We start from the raw sequence: 19771 nt of genomic DNA, 5'->3' as shown, positions 1-19771 counted from the left end.
TTGACGATCCTTGGGATTCTATGTACATATTGCCAAACTTGTCTACCACCCAACCTCACAAGTGCCTCTTCATGTTCAGTTATATTCTTTTTGAATGAGTCCCTGTTGCGCCAAAAAGGATGATCAAAATTGAGGAATCTTCGATGGCAATCAAACTACAAATTCTTACCACCATTCGGCAACCAAAATATTTTCATATCCTCCATACAAACGGGGCATTCCATTCTGCCCTAAGTGGACCAACCTGACAACATGTTGTATGTAGGAAAGTCGTTAATGGTCCATATCAGTGCAGCCTGCAGTTGAAAGTTTCTCTTCGTCGAAATATCAGACGTTTCTATACTATAGATCTATAACTACTTTAACTCATCCACCAAGGGCTGTAAGAAGACATCTATTTTGGCCTTTGGATTGCTGGAACTAAGTATAAGGCAAGTTAGGAACATGTTTGAATTCTTCATGCACATTTCAGGACTCAGGTTATAAGGTGTTATGACTACAGGCCAACAAGAGTACATGTTACCGAAATTGGAATTCAGTGCGAACCCGTCAGAGCATAAAGTTAGTCTAACATTTCTGGGATCGCTCGCAAATGTAAAATAGACCCGATCAAACTACTTCTAAGCTTCTCTGTGTGATGGATGCATCATGATTCCATCATCTCTCTTGTTGTTATTATACCAAGTCATGTGAGGGGCCGAACTCATCGATGCATACAACCGTTTCAGCCTAGGGATTAAGGGCAAGTAGTGCATCCGCTTCATTGGAATTCTCTTTAACCGCATTTATCAATCTGTTCTCTCTCGACTTGGAACCTCGGTGATCTACAAAATCTGCACTCAGTTAGGTCTGCATCCGTCTTATAGTAAAGCATACAACCATTCAAATAATAATCAATTTTTACCGTATTTAGACCCAACTTTGAAACTAGCTTCTTTGCTTCGTAGTGGTTTCGAAGGATGCTAATGCACTGGCAAGTACTAGTTCATTGTAAAGGATGACCCACTTATTAAAGGATTCTTCGGTATGATTTGACTCAAACTTAATACTCATCATCCTAACACATGCAGACAACTCTGAATGAATGCATCCCTTGTACAAAGGTTTCACAGCAGATTCTAACAGATGATAAAATGTCTTCGCCTCCGAGTTAGGCTCTTCTTCAGCCTCTTCCAATTCCATAACACCTGTTGTATAACACACCATCTCGTTGTATCTCTTTTGGTTAGCCTCCCATCTCATTCCATCCATGTTTAGGTCTCTCACCACCCAAACCTTCCTTGATTGACAACTAAACCTATTCAAATTAGAGGCAGTATGGTTAATTTCCTACTCATCCACTTCAACTTGTTCCGTCCAAATCTAATACTGATCCTTAAACCCATTACAGTAAAGGTGAAGCGTTATGTCCGCAGGTCCTAACCACTTAGTCAGCCAACACTTTTGACACGGATACCTAGATACCCCTTCAGATCCAAATGGTTCCATACTGAAGACATGCGCGACAAACGCGTCAACCCCCTCAAAGAATTCTGGTTTTAAACCCCCGGCCACCGTTATTCCCCTTATACATCCATAGATGATGACTTGGAATCGTATCAAAACACACACCTAAGAATTCAACGAACAACACAAATTATTCAATTTTTTAGAAAAATTGACAGAGTGTACCTTGTAATTAGACTCTTTCGCCGAATACAATTATCATTTTCTGACAAATCAAATATGTTTTAAACAATTTAAACAATTTATAATAGTTTTCACATAGGAAACAGCTGGAGGCATAAATTATAACATACATGCATTCAACAAAACATCAAAACCTAACCGTTCTAGTGCGCAACCCCTTATAACTCCACAATTTTCCAGCAAACAAGGGTTTCGAGAAGGCGCCGCCATGCGACCTTCTCCCACTTCTGTCCTAAAACTCTATCCTAGGAAATGTAAGTCTGACTTAAAATTTAAATATTCATTATATTCAGAGATAGAAAACCAAACTGAAATATTACTGTATTCACAACAAAGAAAGCAAACTCCAACTAATATCAAAGAGAATATCATCATCCTAATAAAATGGATAATGTATCAAATTCACAAGCTGAAACTAATTTAAAAAAATAAGTAAAAATTTATTAGTCTAATTAATTATAACCTAATTATAATTTCACCAAACTAACAAGAGATATGCCAAAAATAATCGACATAAGTTTAATCCAATTGAAAGAAACTCATTCACTAAACTCCACTAAAATCTTCCAACAACTCAAGCACTCTTAATCTCACCTTATTTAATCTACTCTAACATTATTTAATTTTTACATCCATAATATTAAAATACAACAAACTCTAATCACACACTTCATTAAACAAATTTAACCACTAATTTAAACTAAACCCTAACAAAATGCTAAAGTTACAAATTAATATGTAAAAATGAAATAATCATACCAACAATAAATCTGATGATAGTGACTGCAGGGTCAGTCTAACATGGTGGTGACAAAGGCGACAATGATGGCAATGTGAACGGCAACCATGGTGGAAGCGGTCACATAAACAGCAGCAGAATCGATAACGAATATTAAATAATCGAAGATGAAAAACAAAAAGCTAAATAAAGAGAAAATAGAAGCCACAATAATACACACACAAAAACAGAAAATAAAAAGAAGAGAAAAAACATACCTACAATGGAGCAACAATGGAAGGCAATGATCGCGTATGTTTTCGAGCGATAGACCAATGGCAGTGCAAGTGGTGGAGGTGAATGTGATAGATCTGGAGATTTGGTAGTGAAAGAGACCAAGTGAGAGTGGTGACTGAGAGTTGGCTGTGAAAATGAGATTGAGACCAAGATCGAAATCGAGATCTGCCTCTGGAGATTGTATGCACGCGCGAGAGTGATGGCGATGGAGGTGCGGCAGTTACAGCTCGACAATGAAAGAGATCGAGTGAGAGTGGAGGTTGAGAGGTTCTAGTGTGTTTGAGAGATCAAAACGAGATTGTCATTTGAATAGTTTTTGTGCATGTGAGATTGGCGGAGACGCGAGTGATAGTGAACGGTGGTACTCAACGGTGAGCGGTAGTGTAAAATATGAGAGTGAAGTGTGGTTGGGATAAGATGAAGAAAAAAAGAAAGAAAAAAAAAATTTATGTATACTTGTCAAAAAAATTATTTTAATAAAAAAAAATGACAATAGTACTATGATTATTAAAAATTTGTCATTAAAAACTTTTTTTTTAATGTTTAGTGACAATAATGATAATTTTTTTTTTTATTAAAGATAGGAGACTCGAACCTACAACCTCTTAATTGAGTATGGGGAGACTATGCCATTTGAACTATAACTCATTGGCGATAATAATGATAATTGTTATTAAATATATAATAATAATGATAAATATATAATTGTTATTAATGGTCATTATATTATTGTTATTAAAAATTTATCGTTAAAAATTATTTTTTATGTAGTGTGAGACTCTAAATTAAGAAAGCAAGCAAAATCTAATATCTAATATAAATTAATGCAAAAATTTACGCTGCAATAGAAAAGTGCTTTATGATCTATTTTCTATAGTAAGCCTACAGCCTCAACATTACAATTAGGGGTTCGCCATACGGTTTGGATCGGTTTTGAGTCAAAATTTTATTTGATTCAAAAAATATTAATTGAATGATTTTTTTTTAAAAAATTGATCTAATTCAATCTAATTTTAAGAGGTTTGGATTGGATTTACAATTTTGTATAAAAAAAATTAAATATATATAACAAGTCTCAACATTAAATTTTAAATAACTAACAATGACATAATAAATCTCAACAATATTTTAAAAAACCAATGATAACATAACAATAAAAATAAAATTATAAGTTAGTTAAATAAATAAATAAATTACATTTTAAATATAAAATATTTATTAAATAATAATAATAATACATGAATAATATAAAAATGCATAACATGTTATAAATATAATTATAAATATTGTAACACCCTCACTATCAAAAGTCACGTTTCCGGCTGCGCTACTCTGATAGCAAGAGGTATTACGACTACTTTACATACTAACTATTAAAATAGGAGCCTGTGACTCGATACTGTATCGCTGATTTCTTTTTTCAAACCGGAAATAAATACTTTATCTTAATAAAAATACAAGCAGGCATAGATTCATATACAAGATTCCTTACATAATATCTCATAATATAATATACATATAAAACATACAACTCCTATCCCTCTTATAAAAAAAGACGAGGGAAGAAAATAATCTAATTAACAGAACAACATATAAACCAAAAGCAATATAATTCTTCTTAATGCTTCTTCATCCGGTTCCTGAAAAGGTAAAGCTGTAGGAGGGTGAGAACCTAACCACACGGTCTCACCACGGAGTTTCAAAGTTGTCATAAGAAGATATTCAATAAGAAAACTGTTTTCAAGCTCAGTGATTATTAATGCCTTATGAATCTTTTAAAAACCAATAGGAAATCGTTCAAAACCTTTTCAAAATTAACAATGTTTAATCTTTTAGAAATCCGAAACCTTTCCTTTTTTATAAGAAAAATCTCAATCAGAAACCAACCACGCAATCAAACAACACAATCATTAATTCAGCATCAAAGTTCATTCTCAAATATAGTATACCAGGACAAACACAGGCAAGACAGACAAGGAAAGCACAAGTAGGTAGCAGTTACAGCAAATAGTTCAAGTAGCAATTAAGGACAGTTTAGCAATTAGGCAAACCAAAACAAGTTCAAGCCCAAACAAAGCATACAAATGTATATGATGCATGCCTGTCCTATGGCTGATGAGGCTCATCTGTCGGTTATCCAGCCAACCCGACAAGTTTGAATTGTCCTTAGACTGTCCCCCGACGTGCATCCCCAAGAGTCTATGCATAGCTTTTCTCAAATAATCAATATTGCTCAATGGGGGTAAACATTCCCGGGAATTTATATAGTTCCCGGTCACACTTACGTCGTAGGGTCAACAGAGTATCGAGTTTTCAACCTGGTACACGTGGTGGCAAACCACGGCACTTAATCCAGGAAACCTCGTATCTCAGATATTTCAAATTCATAAGCCATATAAATAATTCAAAGATCATATCTCAACATTCTCAACATTCTCAACATCATAATCATTCATCAATCCAAATCTCATTTCCAAATTCATTCAAAAATCATATTTCAGAGAAAATTCTCAATCATCCTTCTTTCCATTCTGTTCACTAACAACCCCAATTCAAAACATATTTCTTTCTTTGATAAATAAATCAACCTTAGGACATGTAATGTTTTAAACCAAATCTTTTCAGATAATACTTAAAGTGAAACTTCCAATTTTATAAAATTTCGGCAGCATCTCCTCTAAAACTTGGACACTGCCACCCTTTTCGGGTCCCATCCAAACATTTCTCAAATCTTTTTCAACCATTTCCAAATCTCAAACATTTTCCAGAGTTGATCCAATTCCAATACCAAATTATTTTTAAATCAAACCAATTCCAACAGTAAAACTCTTCTTAAAATCAAATCAGCTCAAATAGTAGTTTATTTATAAAATCAGACCAGCCCCCAAAATCGATTCATTTATATTACTAAGTAAACTCCAAAACCAAGAAAAATCCACTTTTCATACTAATCAAGCAAATAACATTTCAAACCGGTTTTTATCAACAACCATACACCACTCACGCAATCAAGCATCCAATAATCCAGTCCAACTAACCATCACATCCACAAGACAAATATAATCACAGAAATATATCTTTTTACATCAATATCTATTTATCACAACTCTGAATTATAAAATAAATTTTAAGAAAACCCCAACCTCAGTTAGCTGAGTCCACGTAACTAATCGTGATAATTTCCTTTTCTTTCAATTCATGGCGACAGTGATAACAATAACACCCCACGGGAACAGCAACAGCAACTTTGGAAGAAAATTTAATAGGAACTGAAGCAAATGCAAGGGCAAAATAGAACAGATCATCAAAGGAGCAATAATTAGAATTTTGGTTGTAGAACAAAACCAATCTTACCCAAAAGAAATACGGGAATGGAGCAGCAGATCTGGTACTCAGAAGAACACAGACCAAAGACCAGGGCATACATCCTAGGGGCAGCATTAACCGGGGTAATAGCGACGTTAATTCCAATGATACTCCAGTAACAGCGACATCAATAATTCTCATAGCAGTAACCAAGGTTGCAACAAAATACAGAGTTCAAATTCAATTGGAAATGGAAATGAATTTAATAGAATTGAAAATAGAGATAGCTTAATATAGGGTTTTCGGTGTAACACCCTACCACACAAAGCTTTACGCTTAAGTCGTAAAACAGAGGTGATGTGGTATTACGACCTCTAAAATAAAATAGGTACATATAATAGCAGAAGAGTTATAATATGCTAGGAGCCTTGAAGGATAGGGGAAATAAAAATCGCAAGATAAAAGCGCAACGCTCAAGGAACGAGTTAACTTGCATGCTAAGAAAACTGTAACTGCCAAACATAAGATAACAGAAGTAGGAATAGAGTGCCAAAGATACAAAATAACAAGCTCCTAACTCAGCCTGCGAAGTCAAGACTGGCCGGAGAATATTTACACATATATACATATATATCCAAAACCCAAAAGTACATACACACAATCCTGCCTCTCCATAAACCTCTAAGAGGATCAAAAAGGACAAGTTATGCGGAGAGAAAGCTAAGTACATATATATACATCACTGTACAGCAAAACTATACAACAACACTATCCAGTAACCCCTCCGCTTTAAGAGTCCAGACGCCTAACGAGATGGCTCCCGACCTGCATCTGAAAAACAACAACATAGTATGGAATGAGAACCGGAGGTTCTCAGTATGGTAAAGGTGCCACACACATAATATATAAGGTCCTGGGAATGCCAGAGGCAATCCTAGAACGTCGACACTCAGATTGTAGAGTTTAAAGTATTAAACAGAAGCCATAAAAGGTGGTTTCCTAAAAATATTTAATTATAACTTAACTTAACCTTAAATCTAAGTCCTATGCTGCCATTCCTCCATACCTCCAACTCCATCATGCATTTTCACAGACAAATAGACAGATAAAGGCAAACACAAGAAGGTTACAACTACTGCAGGTAACAAATACACATTTAGCATGGCAAATACAGGTAGGCACACCCAATTAGAGCACAAGCAAGAAATTCAAGTAATATGCATATGATGCATGCCTGTCCTATGGCTGATGAGGCTCATCTGTCGGTTATCCAGCCAACCCGACAAGTCTGAATTGTCCTTAGACTGTCCCCCGACGTGCATCCCCAAGAGTCTATGCATAGATTTTTCCCAAATAATCAATATTGCTCAATGGGGGTAACATTCCCGGGAATTTATATAGTGCCCGGTCACACTTACGTCGTAGGGTCAACAGAGTATCGAGTTTTCAACCTGGTACACGTGGTGGCAAGCCACGGCACTTAATCCAGGGAATCTCGTATCTCAGGTTATTCAAATTCATAAGCCATATAAATAATTCAATTAAAATTCATCAACATCCACATCATTCTCAATCACATCTCATTCATCATTATACGTCAATCATATTCAATCATTATCCTTCATTATCACACCTCTCATTCCGTCCATCAATAGTTCCAATTCAAAACATAATTCATTCTTTTCCAAATGAACTAAACTTAAAACATGCTCATTTTCTTAATAACTCAAAATCAAACCATATAACCTTTAAATCTAAATCTTTTTAAATAATCATATAAACAAAATCTCTAATTTTTTATAAAATTTCGGCAGCATCTCCTCTAAAACTCGGACTTGCCACCCTTTTCGGGTCCAAACCTGCTTTCTTTTCAATTCATCATACCCTTCCTCATCATCATAACAGTCACCACAATAAATCTACTTCAGATTAAAAATTATATTCATACAATATTCAAATCCAACAACCAAAATTCAACTAAGGATCATAGTTCACTAACCCTAGGCTTCTAACACATATTATCTCAAATCAATAATTCACCAAATCATTAGCACTAAACCAACCATGTTCATCAACAATAACATTCACCATCCAAGATTAATAACTAATTATCCAATAAATTTCAACCAAATATATTCATCAACAAATTACTAAACATTAAGCATACACCTGCATTCCAACTTATCCTATGGTCATCTAGCCTAAGTTTTCACAGAACATTATATATTAAATGCAAGAAACCTAAACCATACCTTAGCCGATTTCCACGTAACGACCAAAGCTATTTATTCAAAACCAAGACAACCCCTCAAAACTCAACTAATCCGCTTCCTCCAAGTTCCAATATTCACAATTTCAAGCTCCAATTATTTATTTTCAACCTAATACACATTCATAATACATATATACCCAATTTAATACTCAAAGCTCAAATTTAATGAAAATAAAATAGAATTATCGTATCCTCACTTTACCCAAGCTTCACATAAGCAAGAGTGAATGTTTCTCTCAAGCTAATTGGATCCTAAAACATCAGAAATCAAAGAAATTCAATATTCCCACTTAAAATTCGAAAATTGGGGGAAGATGAAGCTGAGAGTGAAATAGCAAGTTACCTATGAAATTGTTCCGGTAGAAATGTAGAGCTCGACGCGGTGAACGCGTGGCCGCAAACGGTGCGGCGATCGGAGCTCGAACGGAGGAGTTACGGGGGTTGGAAGGTTACCGTAAGGGTTCGGGAGTGTTTTTCTTCTCCCTGGGCATTTTCACGCTGCAGCTGGTGAAATGGAGAAGAAGGGCTTTCGGGCTCCTTAAAAGTGTGGGTCCGGTTGGACCGACAGCCCGGTTCGGGTCCGGTTCAACCGGTTCGGCCCGTTCGGTCCAATTTTAGACCGTTTTCTTCGAAATTGGTGTCAAAATTCTCGTTTCGATGAGCTCTATCCTAATTTAATATAATATTTGCATTTCTAATCCTCCTTATTAAAAACTAATTTATTAACTAATTATCTACTAATTTAACCGGGGTTTACATCCTACCCACCTAATAAAGAATTTTGCCCTCAAAATTCAAATATAGTTACCTGAAAAGAGATGTGGATAGTTCTTTCGCATATCTGATTCGAGTTCCCAGGTATGTTCCTCAATACCAGCTCGACTCTAAGCTACTTTTACTAATGATACTTCCTTTCCACGTAATCGTTTAATATTAGTATCATAAATTCTCACCGGAATTACTGGGAGTGTTAGATCTTCTCTCACTTGGATTGGTTCTGGTTCTAGAACATGACTTGCATCAGGAGTATACTTCCGAAGCTGTGATACATGAAATACATCGTGCAAATTTGAAAGGTACGGCGGTAAGACAATTTTATAAGCCACTGGTCCAATTCTCTTCAGAATCTCAAACGGTCCAATATAACGAGGATTCAGTTTCTTGGTCTTAATAGCTCTTCCCACTCCAGTGGTTGGTGTAACTTTTAGAAAGACATGTTCTCCTTCTTCGAATTCCAAAGGCTTTCGCCTCTGATCAGCATAGCTCTTCTGGCGGCTCTGGGCTATAAGCATTTGACTACGAATCTTCTTTATCTGTTCAGTCGTTTCGGCTATCATCTCAGGCCCTAATAAACTCTTTTCTCCAGTTTCATACCAACACAACGGAGACTGACATTTCCTGCCATACAGAGCCTCATATGGAGCCATTCCGATGCTCGCATGATAGCTATTATTATAAGCAAATTCTATTAATGGCATATACCGATCCCAGCTCGCCGGCTGGTCCAAAACACAAGCCCTTAGCATATCCTCCAAGGTCTGAATAGTTCTCTCTGACTGACCATCTGTCTGAGGGTGATATGCAGTACTCAAACTTAACTGAGTCCCGAATGCACGCTGAAAAGCTCCCCAGAACCTTGATGTGAAGCGAGGATCCCTATCAGATATAATGGTAGAAGGCACGCCATGCAACCTGACAATCTCTTTAATATACATTCGAGCCAATTCCTCCATTGTGCAACTTATTCGGATAGGAAGAAAGTGAGATGATTTTGTTAGTCGATCCACAACCACCCAAATAGCGTCACAACCAGATCGGGTTCTAGGCAAACCTATTACAAAATCCATTGCGATACTCTCCCATTTCCATTGTGGAATCTCCAAAGGCTGAAGGGTCCCTGATGGTCTCTGATGCTCAATCTTAACTTTCTGACACGTTAAACATTTAGATACATACAATGCCACATCATTCTTCATACCTGGCCACCAGAACATCGCTTTCAGATCTTGATACATTTTAGTGCTCCCTGGGTGAATTGAAAACCCGCTCTTATGAGCTTCCTTTAAGATTCTCTGTCGCATGTCTCCAATATCTGGCACAATAATCCGGTTCTTGAATCTCCATAAACCATCCTGACCTTCTGACACTCTCCACTGTTTCTCCTGTTCGACTGCTGGTAATACCTTACGTAACGCTTCACTGTCTCGATGAGCCCTCAGAAGTTCTGATTTAAAATCACTTGAAATCTGTAACTGACTCAAACACAAAATTCCAGATTCTTCTCTAATTCCCAAATTCAAACCTTGGAATGCCTTCAGTAACTCTTCCTCCCGTAGCATCATCCAAGCTGCATATAAAGACTTCCGACTCAAAGCGTCTGCCACAACGTTCGCTTTTCCTGGATGATAATTCAATTCAAAATCATAATCTTTCAGAAGTTCCATCCATCTCCTCTGACGCATATTCAATTTTTTCTGCTCAAAAAGATACTTCAAACTCTTATGGTTTGAGAAAACATGAAACTTAACACCATAGAGATAGTGCCTCCAAATCTTTAAAGCAAACACAACAGCAGCAATTTCCAAATCATGTGTCGGATAGTTCATTTCATGCGGCCTTAATTGCCGTGAGGCGTATGCTACAACATTCTGGTGCTGCATCAGAACACACCCCAAACCTTTCAGAGATGCATCACAATACACTTCAAACGGTTCACTTGGTTCAGGTAATACCAATACAGGTGCAGTAGTCAACCTGTGCTTCAATGCCTGGAAACTCTCTTCACATTTCGGAGTCCAGATAAAAGGTGTATCCTTCCTAGTCAACTTAGTTAAAGGTAAGGCGAGTTGTGAAAATCCTTTAATGAATCTGCGATAATACCCCGCCAAACCTAGGAAACTCCTGATTTCTGTCACTGAAGTTGGTCGCTCCCAATTCATCACTGCTTCCACCTTAGCAGGATCCACAGCTATCCCCTGCTTACTCACCACGTGGCCGAGAAATTTCACTTCACTCTTCCAGAACTCACATTTAGATAACTTAGCATATAACTTCCTGTCTCTCAGAATTTGCAGCACAGTTCGCAAGTGATCAGCATGTTCCTCTTCAGACTTAGAATAAACGAGAATATCATCAATGAAGACAATAACAAACTTGTCCAGATACGGATGGAAAATCCTGTTCATATAATCCATAAATACTGCCGGGGCATTAGTTAACCCAAAAGACATCACTGTATACTCATAATGACCATAACGCGTCCTGAAAGCAGTTTTCGGAATATCCTCGTCTCTAACCCTTATCTGATGATATCCGGATCGCAGGTCAATCTTAGAAAACACACCAGCACCCTGTAACTGATCCATTAGATCATCGATTCTAGGCAACGGATATTTATTCTTCACAGTGATCTTATTCAATTGCCGATAATCGACACACAGCCGCATACTCCCATCCTTCTTCTTTACCAATAACACTGGTGCTCCCCACGGAGAAACACTTGGTCGGATAAAATGCTTACCCAACAGATCTTCCAGCTGAGCCTTCAGTTCAGCCATTTCTAAAGGCGACATCCTATAAGGAGTAATTGAAATTGGACCGGATCCAGGTACCAACTCAATTGCAAATTCCACTTCCCGGTTAGGTGGAAATTCATTAATATCATCCGGAAACACATCTGGAAATTCACATACAACAGGAATCTGCTCTAAACTCTGATCATCACCTGATACTCCCGCAGTTAATAACATAATACCCTGACATTCAGTTCCAGAACAGTTTACTATCATAGAATTCAAATAGTAACTATTCACCACAACCGGTGCTTCTGACCCTTCTGGCATAAACTGTACTGACTTCTCAGAACAATCAAGCAAAACATGATTCTTGGATAACCAATCCAATCCCAAAATGAGATCAAGACCAGTCATAGGCAAACAAATCAAATCATGCACAAATTCACGCTGTTGCACTCGAAAAGGAACTTGTGGACATTCTATCCTAGTCGCCATAGCTTCATGAGTAGCATTATATACTTTCAAATCATAACCTAAAACCACCATTCTCAATCCTAATTCATGGGCCTTTTCAAATGCAATAAATGAATGAGACGCTCCTGAATCAAATAAAGCATTTAAGATTTTACCAGCCATTTCACAATTACCTCTAATAAGTGTCTCAGATCCCTCAGCACCAATGGTAGAAGTGGTGTATACTCTCCCCGGTTGCTGCACCCTACCAGTCTCATACTTCTTCTTCTCAGGGTAGTTACTGGCTATATGCCCGGGCTGTCCACAGGAATAGCACACTCCAAGTCCTAATCTACACGGAACTCCAGGATGATATTTTCCACACTTCTGACAATTCAGATCCTGCTGTGGCTGCTTCCCAAACCTTTTTCCTTGATTAGCAGTAATATTCGGCCTTCTATAATTACCCTGACCCTGAGTCTGCTGCGGAACAAAGCCTCCACGCTTGAAATTCCTACCTCTCGGAGCAAAGTTCCTCCCTGAAGGCCTCTGAAAAGGCACCCTCAAACTCCCTTTCTCTGCTGCCGCCTTCCTCACACAATCTTCAGCCACCCTACTCTTATTCACCAATTCAGAAAATACCCTGATCTCCATTGGGGCAACAAAGCTCAGAATATCGCTCCGAAGACCTCCCTCATATTTAATACACTTCCATTCAGCAAAATCTTCAGGCGCACCTTGACAGATACGAGAAAAGCGACATAACTCCTCAAATTTGCTAGTATACTCAGCAACAGTCATCTGTCCCTGCTTTAACTGCATTAATTCAAGTTCCTTGGCATTTCTAGCTGAATTAGGACAGTATTTCTTATAGAACTCTGTCCGAAAAATCTCCCAAGGAATCGCAGCACCATCAGGCTGCAGGATACGTCGTGTTCCCTGCCACCAATACTGAGCTTCACCTTGCAACTGATAAGTTCCAAATTCAACCCATTGCTCTTCAGGAACCTGTTGTGCCTGTAACGCCCTTTCCATAGCCTGAATCCAATTATCTGCATCAGTTGGATTTGAGGTTCCCCTAAAAGTTGGAGGGCGAACTTTCAGAAATGTAGCAAGTGTCATAGGACCGTCCTCATCATTATTGTTCCCATGATTACCCTGATTTATCTGATTACCCAGTGCCTCAGCTGTTGCCTGCATAGCTGCAGCCATATTTTTCAAGGCAGCCATAAAGTCTACTGGATCAGTCCCTGTGGGTACAGGAGTAACGGTGCCTGTCCTACCTCTACCTCGCCCGCGACCGCGTCCGCGAGTCGACATCTGGTCCCTATACACACCAAACAAGTGATATTAAGTTGATCAGTCTCAATATCGCAGGTCTAATGCTTTAAGTTCCAAATGCATGTTCACAAACGTTTATGCCATATATATCAATCAGATATCCTAATAGCACATACACACATATACAGAGAATGCACAGAAGCACAATCAGTCCGTCTTTCAGGCTCTATAGGAACGAACTGCTCTGATACCATAATGTAACACCCTACCACACAAAGCTTTACGCTTAAGTTGTAAAACAGAGGTGATGTGGTATTACGACCTCTAAAGTAAAATAGGTACATATAATAGCAGAAGAGTTATAATATGCTAGGAGCCTTGAAGGATAGGGGAAATAAAAATCGCAAGATAAAAGCGCAACGCTCAAGGAACGAGTTAACTTGCATGCTAAGAAAACTGTAACTGCCAAACATAAGATAACAGAAGTAGGAATAGAGTGCCAAAGATACAAAATAACAAGCTCCTAACTCAGCCTGCGAAGTCAAGACTGGCCGGAGAATATTTACACATATATACATATATATCCAAAACCCAAAAGTACATACACACAATCCTGCCTCTCCATAAACCTCTAAGAGGATCAAAAAGGACAAGTTATGCGGAGAGAAAGCTAAGTACATATATATACATCACTGTACAGCAAAACTATACAACAACACTATCCAGTAACCCCTCCGCTTTAAGAGTCCAGACGCCTAACGAGATGGCTCCCGACCTGCATCTGAAAAACAACAACATAGTATGGAATGAGAACCGGAGGTTCTCAGTATGGTAAAGGTGCCACACACATAATATATAAGGTCCTGGGAATGCCAGAGGCAATCCTAGAATGTCGACACTCAGATTGTAGAGCTTAAAGTATTAAACAGAAGCCATAAAAGGTGGTTTCCTAAAAATATTTAATTATAACTTAACTTAACCTTAAATCTAAGTCCTATGCTGCCATTCCTCCATACCTCCAACTCCATCATGCATTTTCACAGACAAATAGACAGATAAAGGCAAACACAAGAAGGTTACAACTACTGCAGGTAACAAATACACATTTAGCATGGCAAATACAGGTAGGCACACCCAATTAGAGCACAAGCAAGAAATTCAAGTAATATGCATATGATGCATGCCTGTCCTATGGCTGATGAGGCTCATCTATCGGTTATCCAGCCAACCCGACAAGTCTGAATTGTCCTTAGACTGTCCCCCCGACGTGCATCCCCAAGAGTCTATGCATAGATTTTTCCCAAATAATCAATATTGCTCAATGGGGGTAACATTTCCGGGAATTTATATAGTGCCCGGTCACACTTACGTCGTAGGGTCAACAGAGTATCGAGTTTTCAACCTGGTACACGTGGTGGCAAGCCACGGCACTTAATCCAGGGAATCTCGTATCTCAGGTTATTCAAATTCATAAGCCATATAAATAATTCAATTAAAATTCATCAACATCCACATCATTCTCAATCACATCTCATTCATCATTATACGTCAATCATATTCAATCATTATCCTTCATTATCACACCTCTCATTCCGTCCATCAATAGTTCCAATTCAAAGCATAATTCATTCTTTTCCAAATGAACTAAACTTAAAACATGCTCATTTTCTTAATAACTCAAAATCAAACCATATAACCTTTAAATCTAAATCTTTTTAAATAATCATATAAACAAAATCTCTAATTTTTTATAAAATTTCAGCAGCATCTCCTCTAAAACTCGGACTTGCCACCCTTTTCGGGTCCAAACCTGCTTTCTTTTTAATTCATCATACCCTTCCTCATCATCATAACAGTCACCACAATAAATCTACTTCAGATTAACAATTATATTCATACAATATTCAAATCCAACAACCAAAATTCAACTAAGGATCATAGTTCACTAACCCTAGGCTTCTAACACATAATATCTCAAATCAATAATTCACCAAATCATTAGCACTAAACCAACCATGTTCATCAACAATAACATTCACCATCCAAGATTAATAACTAATTATCCAATAAATTTCAACCAAATATATTCATCAACAAATTACTAAACATTAAGCATACACCTGCATTCCAACTTATCCTATGGTCATCTAGCCTAAGTTTTCACAGAACATTATATATTAAATGCAAGAAACCTAAACCATACCTTAGCCGATTTCCACGTAACGACCAAAGCTATTTATTCAAAACCAAGACAACCCCTCAAAACTCAACTAATCCACTTCCTCCAAGTTCCAGTATTCACAATTTCAAGCTCCAATTATTTATTTTCAACCTAATACACATTCATAATACATATATACCCAATTTAATACTCAAAGCTCAAATTTAATGAAAATAAAATAGAATTATCGTATCCTCACCTTACCCAAGCTTCACATAAGCAAGAGTGAACGTTTCTCTCAAGCTAATTGGATCCTAAAACATCAGAAATCAAAGAAATTCAATATTCCCACTTAAAATTCGAAAATTGGGGGAAGATGAAGCTGAGAGTGAAATAGCAAGTTACCTATGAAATTGTTCCGGTAGAAATGTAGAGCTCGACGCGGTGAACGCGTGGCCGCAAACGGTGCGGCGATCGGAGCTCGAACGGAGGAGTTACGGGGGTTGGAAGGTTACCGTAAGGGTTCGGGAGTGTTTTTCTTCTCCCTGGGCATTTTCACGCTGCAGCTGGTGAAATGGAGAAAAAGGGCTTTCGGGCTCATTAAAAGTGTGGGTCCGGTTGGACCGACAGCCCGGTTCGGGTCCGGTTCAACCGGTTCGGCCCGTTCGGTCCAATTTTAGACCGTTTTCTTCGAAATTGGTGTCAAAATTCTCGTTTCGATGAGCTCTATCCTAATTTAATATAATATTTGCATTTCTAATCCTCCTTATTAAAAACTAATTTATTAACTAATTATCTACTAATTTAACCGGGGTTTACATCCGGACAGCTCCATCGTTGGTTCCCAACAACCGAACGGCAATACCCATGGCGGCAGAGACTTTGGCAATTGCGAAACCAGAAGCAGGGGAAGAACAGAATAGTATAGAGCAAGGACAGCAGTATCTTCTACTGACAATAGATCCTTCTCTGACGAGCTTCAATGGTGGCAGAACAGTGATCCTAATGGTGGCACAGAACTCACCAACAACCCTGGCAGTGGCAGAGATCCTTTCTTCCTCTTCTATGTGTGTGTGTTATGCGATGATGATGGCTTGGGCAGTAGCGGCGGTGTCAACCCAGCAGCAGCGACGGCATGGCGGTTCGGCGCTGATGGAAGCACGGCAGGGACGCAGCAGAGGCTCCGTCCTCCACTGGCTCTCGCGCGGTTCTCAGCGGCGATTCACATCCCCAGCAACGGTGACCGACACGACGAGCAGCTTCTTCCTCGCGGTGTCTGGCTCCCTTCGTGCTTGACAGCGTTTGGTGGTAATGAAGGCATGGCGGCGATGCTGTGCGGTGGCGGTGCGACGGCGGGCTGAATGTGGTTGGGTGTGGTGGTGCGTCTTCTTCCTCCTCTTCTCGCGGATCTCTCTCTCTCTCTCTCTCTCTCTCGCCAACAGCAGCGCCGGCGGTGGCAGTGACACCCACCACGCCGCCTTCCTCTCCTTCCACTTTCCCCTTTCCTGCGTCTCCCTTCCCCTCTCTTCCCTTTCTTTCTTCTTTCTTTCTTTTTTTTTTTAACTGATGCTGGGTATGGTCAAGGGGAACATTGGCTGTGGTTAGGGTTAGGTTAGAAGGGGTTAGGGTTTTGGGGTTTGATTTGGGAATTAGGGTTTAATTTGGGACAAAAGTGAAATTAAGAATTCTGGTTAAATTGGGGTTTGGTCAATTTTAATAAAATTAAAGTATATTATAAAAATTTGAAATCTAATTTGATCTCTTAAAATTACTTTAAAAATACTACTTAATTATCAATTTTCTAATCAGCTTTTAATCATATATTCTAATTTAAAATTAGAAATAACATAATTTATTTTCTGTTTATAAAAATTAAAATATTAAATTCTAGAATCTCTATTATTTAACTAGATTGTATAAAATTCTTATTCTTTTGCAACTGTGAAGCTATATAATTTTAAATATAGAAAATTATTCAATAACTATAAAATTAAGTAAAATTTCTAATTTAATTGTCAGAACTTGATTTAATTAGCTTTAATCAAATAATTTCTGGAAATAAAATTTTTAATAAATAAATGAATTGAAATTAATTTATAATAAGATTTATTTGAAAATCCTGGGTCTTACATCCTACCCACCTTATAAAAATTTTCGTCCTCGAAAATTGATTCAAAGTAAAAGAGTTTTTATATTATTTCATTCTTGAACTCATTTTAAAAAAAGGCAAAAAGTTATATATATATATATATATATATATATATATATATATATATATATATATATATATATATATAGTTTCAAATACCAGAATTTTCATATGGCATAAAGGCAGAAGGGGTATAAGTATGATGTGAAACAAGGTTACAAGATAGGCTTGATGCACAAAATAATATGTTTCAAACGTGTGATGGTAAAGCAAGGCGGAAAAAGGCTATAAAACAAGCTGGGGTTAAAATGATGTGCTTAACGCCCGTTTACTGATCTTATCTCAACTTCAGAGATTCAACTATTCAAACTTCAACATAACTTATCTCCACCATTCTTAACCGTACTTTGTTGAGCAACTCATCTGAAGGTTCTCAACTTTGTTAAACACTTTGTAAACCTTACAACTGGTCATAAGTCCCACATTAACAAAACTCTTTCTCGTAAAACAAGGTTTCACGACTCCCTTTGATGTCACTTACCAGAATGTAACTTACTTACAAGCTTCACCTTCCACGTTCATTAACTGTGTTCTAAGAACTAACGTATTATTTACCGTATCTAAGATCATACGTGACATTAAAACAAACCTTGAATTTACTTAGGACATAAGATTTTAGAAAGGAATAACAAACGACGAGGACAGTATTCAAATGATTTAAAAGAATGGATGAAATTGCAAGTAAACAGCATAAACAAGTAATGAAGATTGCCGAAAAGGAATCAATTGACAGTTAAAAGGGTAACTCTTGAATTCAACGAAATTCAATAGGATCATTAACAAGAAAACTAGTGTATTAGTTTAAAAAAAATTCAAACCGAGCTGAGAAAGTATGAGATTTTACAGAAGAGAAATAATTAAAGCCAAAACTGCCTAATTAAAAGGAGCACTTAATATTTTCAAAGGTCTATGTCTCGGTGTCATACCCAATTAGTTTCAATGTGGTATCAAAGAGTACAAAGTTCACGATGAGAAGTATAATGACAAGGATAGACATTCTAAAAAATTCAAACGGTAGTTTACGAACAAGAGGCGGACGCATTGAGAGTTTAAAGAACTACAATGGAAACAATGAGAGAAAAATTTTGCATTTGTCAGAATTAAAGTCAAGCTGAATCAAAGTATAAGATTTACAAGAGGAAAATGATCAAAGTCAATGGCGTCATTTACCGAATTCAAGAGAATATTTAAGAACATAACCAAATAACATGTCCACAGAGAAACGAAAAAACATAAGGAGGAATTATTTTACCTTTGAAAAAGAAAAGATATGAATTAATCATTTTTTTTCTTTGAAGAATATAAATGGTTATGTTACAACAAAACATATTCAAGTTGAAATAAGTTATGTGAGGGTTGTAAAATGAATGGTTATTTGGAACAAGAACAAAAATCTTTCTTCAAGAGTCTTGAAAGATATTTAAGTACATAACTAACAAGATACGCATAAAAACGGCAACAAAGTTGGTAAGAATCAAGTTACATTTAAGTAAAGAATCAAAAGTGAAATCTTTTATAAATCAGTAAAAGAGTAAACGTATATTGCAAATATGTAGGTTTAAACCATATAAAGAAATTTTGAAGTTCATGAAAAGAAGTGCATGTAAAAGTAAAAACGATTCTCATAAAAAAAATTTAAAAATTGATTGTGAATAAAATCAGACAAAGGACGCATCAATCAACTTCTTCAGAAAGATCCAAACAGAATCTCAAAAGAATATCATAAGGTATGGTGTAGCAAAACGAGTTCGAAGCTTATCGAGAAATTATGTTTTCCATGTATAGAAACACAAAATTAGAAGCCGTGATAGCAAGAATCTGTAAGATAGCTAATGAATATGGTTAGATTAGAATACACATAAAATGTAAA

At 37.2% G+C, this 19771-nt stretch overlaps 1 protein-coding gene across 2 annotated transcripts; it reads right to left on the bottom strand.

Annotated features, from left to right (window-relative positions):
• Positions 1–6700: 6700 nt before the first annotated feature.
• LOC148575167 (uncharacterized) lies at positions 6701–13570 on the bottom strand. Of its 2 annotated transcripts, none has more exons than XM_088504042.1 (2): positions 12445–13570; positions 6701–6841 (listed from the first exon to the last, which is right to left on the bottom strand). In XM_088504042.1, the coding sequence occupies exons 1-2, from the start codon at positions 13568–13570 to the stop codon at positions 6816–6818; spliced, it is 1152 nt and encodes a 383-aa protein (XP_088360168.1). In that variant the 3' UTR covers positions 6701–6815. The 2 variants fall into 2 exon arrangements, 1 of the variants encoding a protein (XP_088360168.1); XR_015904952.1 differs by lacking the exon at positions 12445–13570 and adding an exon at positions 8263–8353 and having other exon boundaries at positions 6775–6841.
• Positions 13571–19771: the final 6201 nt, after the last annotated feature.

This window comes from Arachis ipaensis, chromosome B2 (genome assembly GCF_059453495.1).
Source record: "Arachis ipaensis isolate K30076 ecotype BB chromosome B2, ASM5945349v1, whole genome shotgun sequence".
NCBI classification, from domain to species: domain Eukaryota; kingdom Viridiplantae; phylum Streptophyta; class Magnoliopsida; order Fabales; family Fabaceae; genus Arachis; species Arachis ipaensis.
Note: the sequence above shows the minus strand (reverse complement) of the source record. Positions and strands in the feature narration are given on the sequence as shown.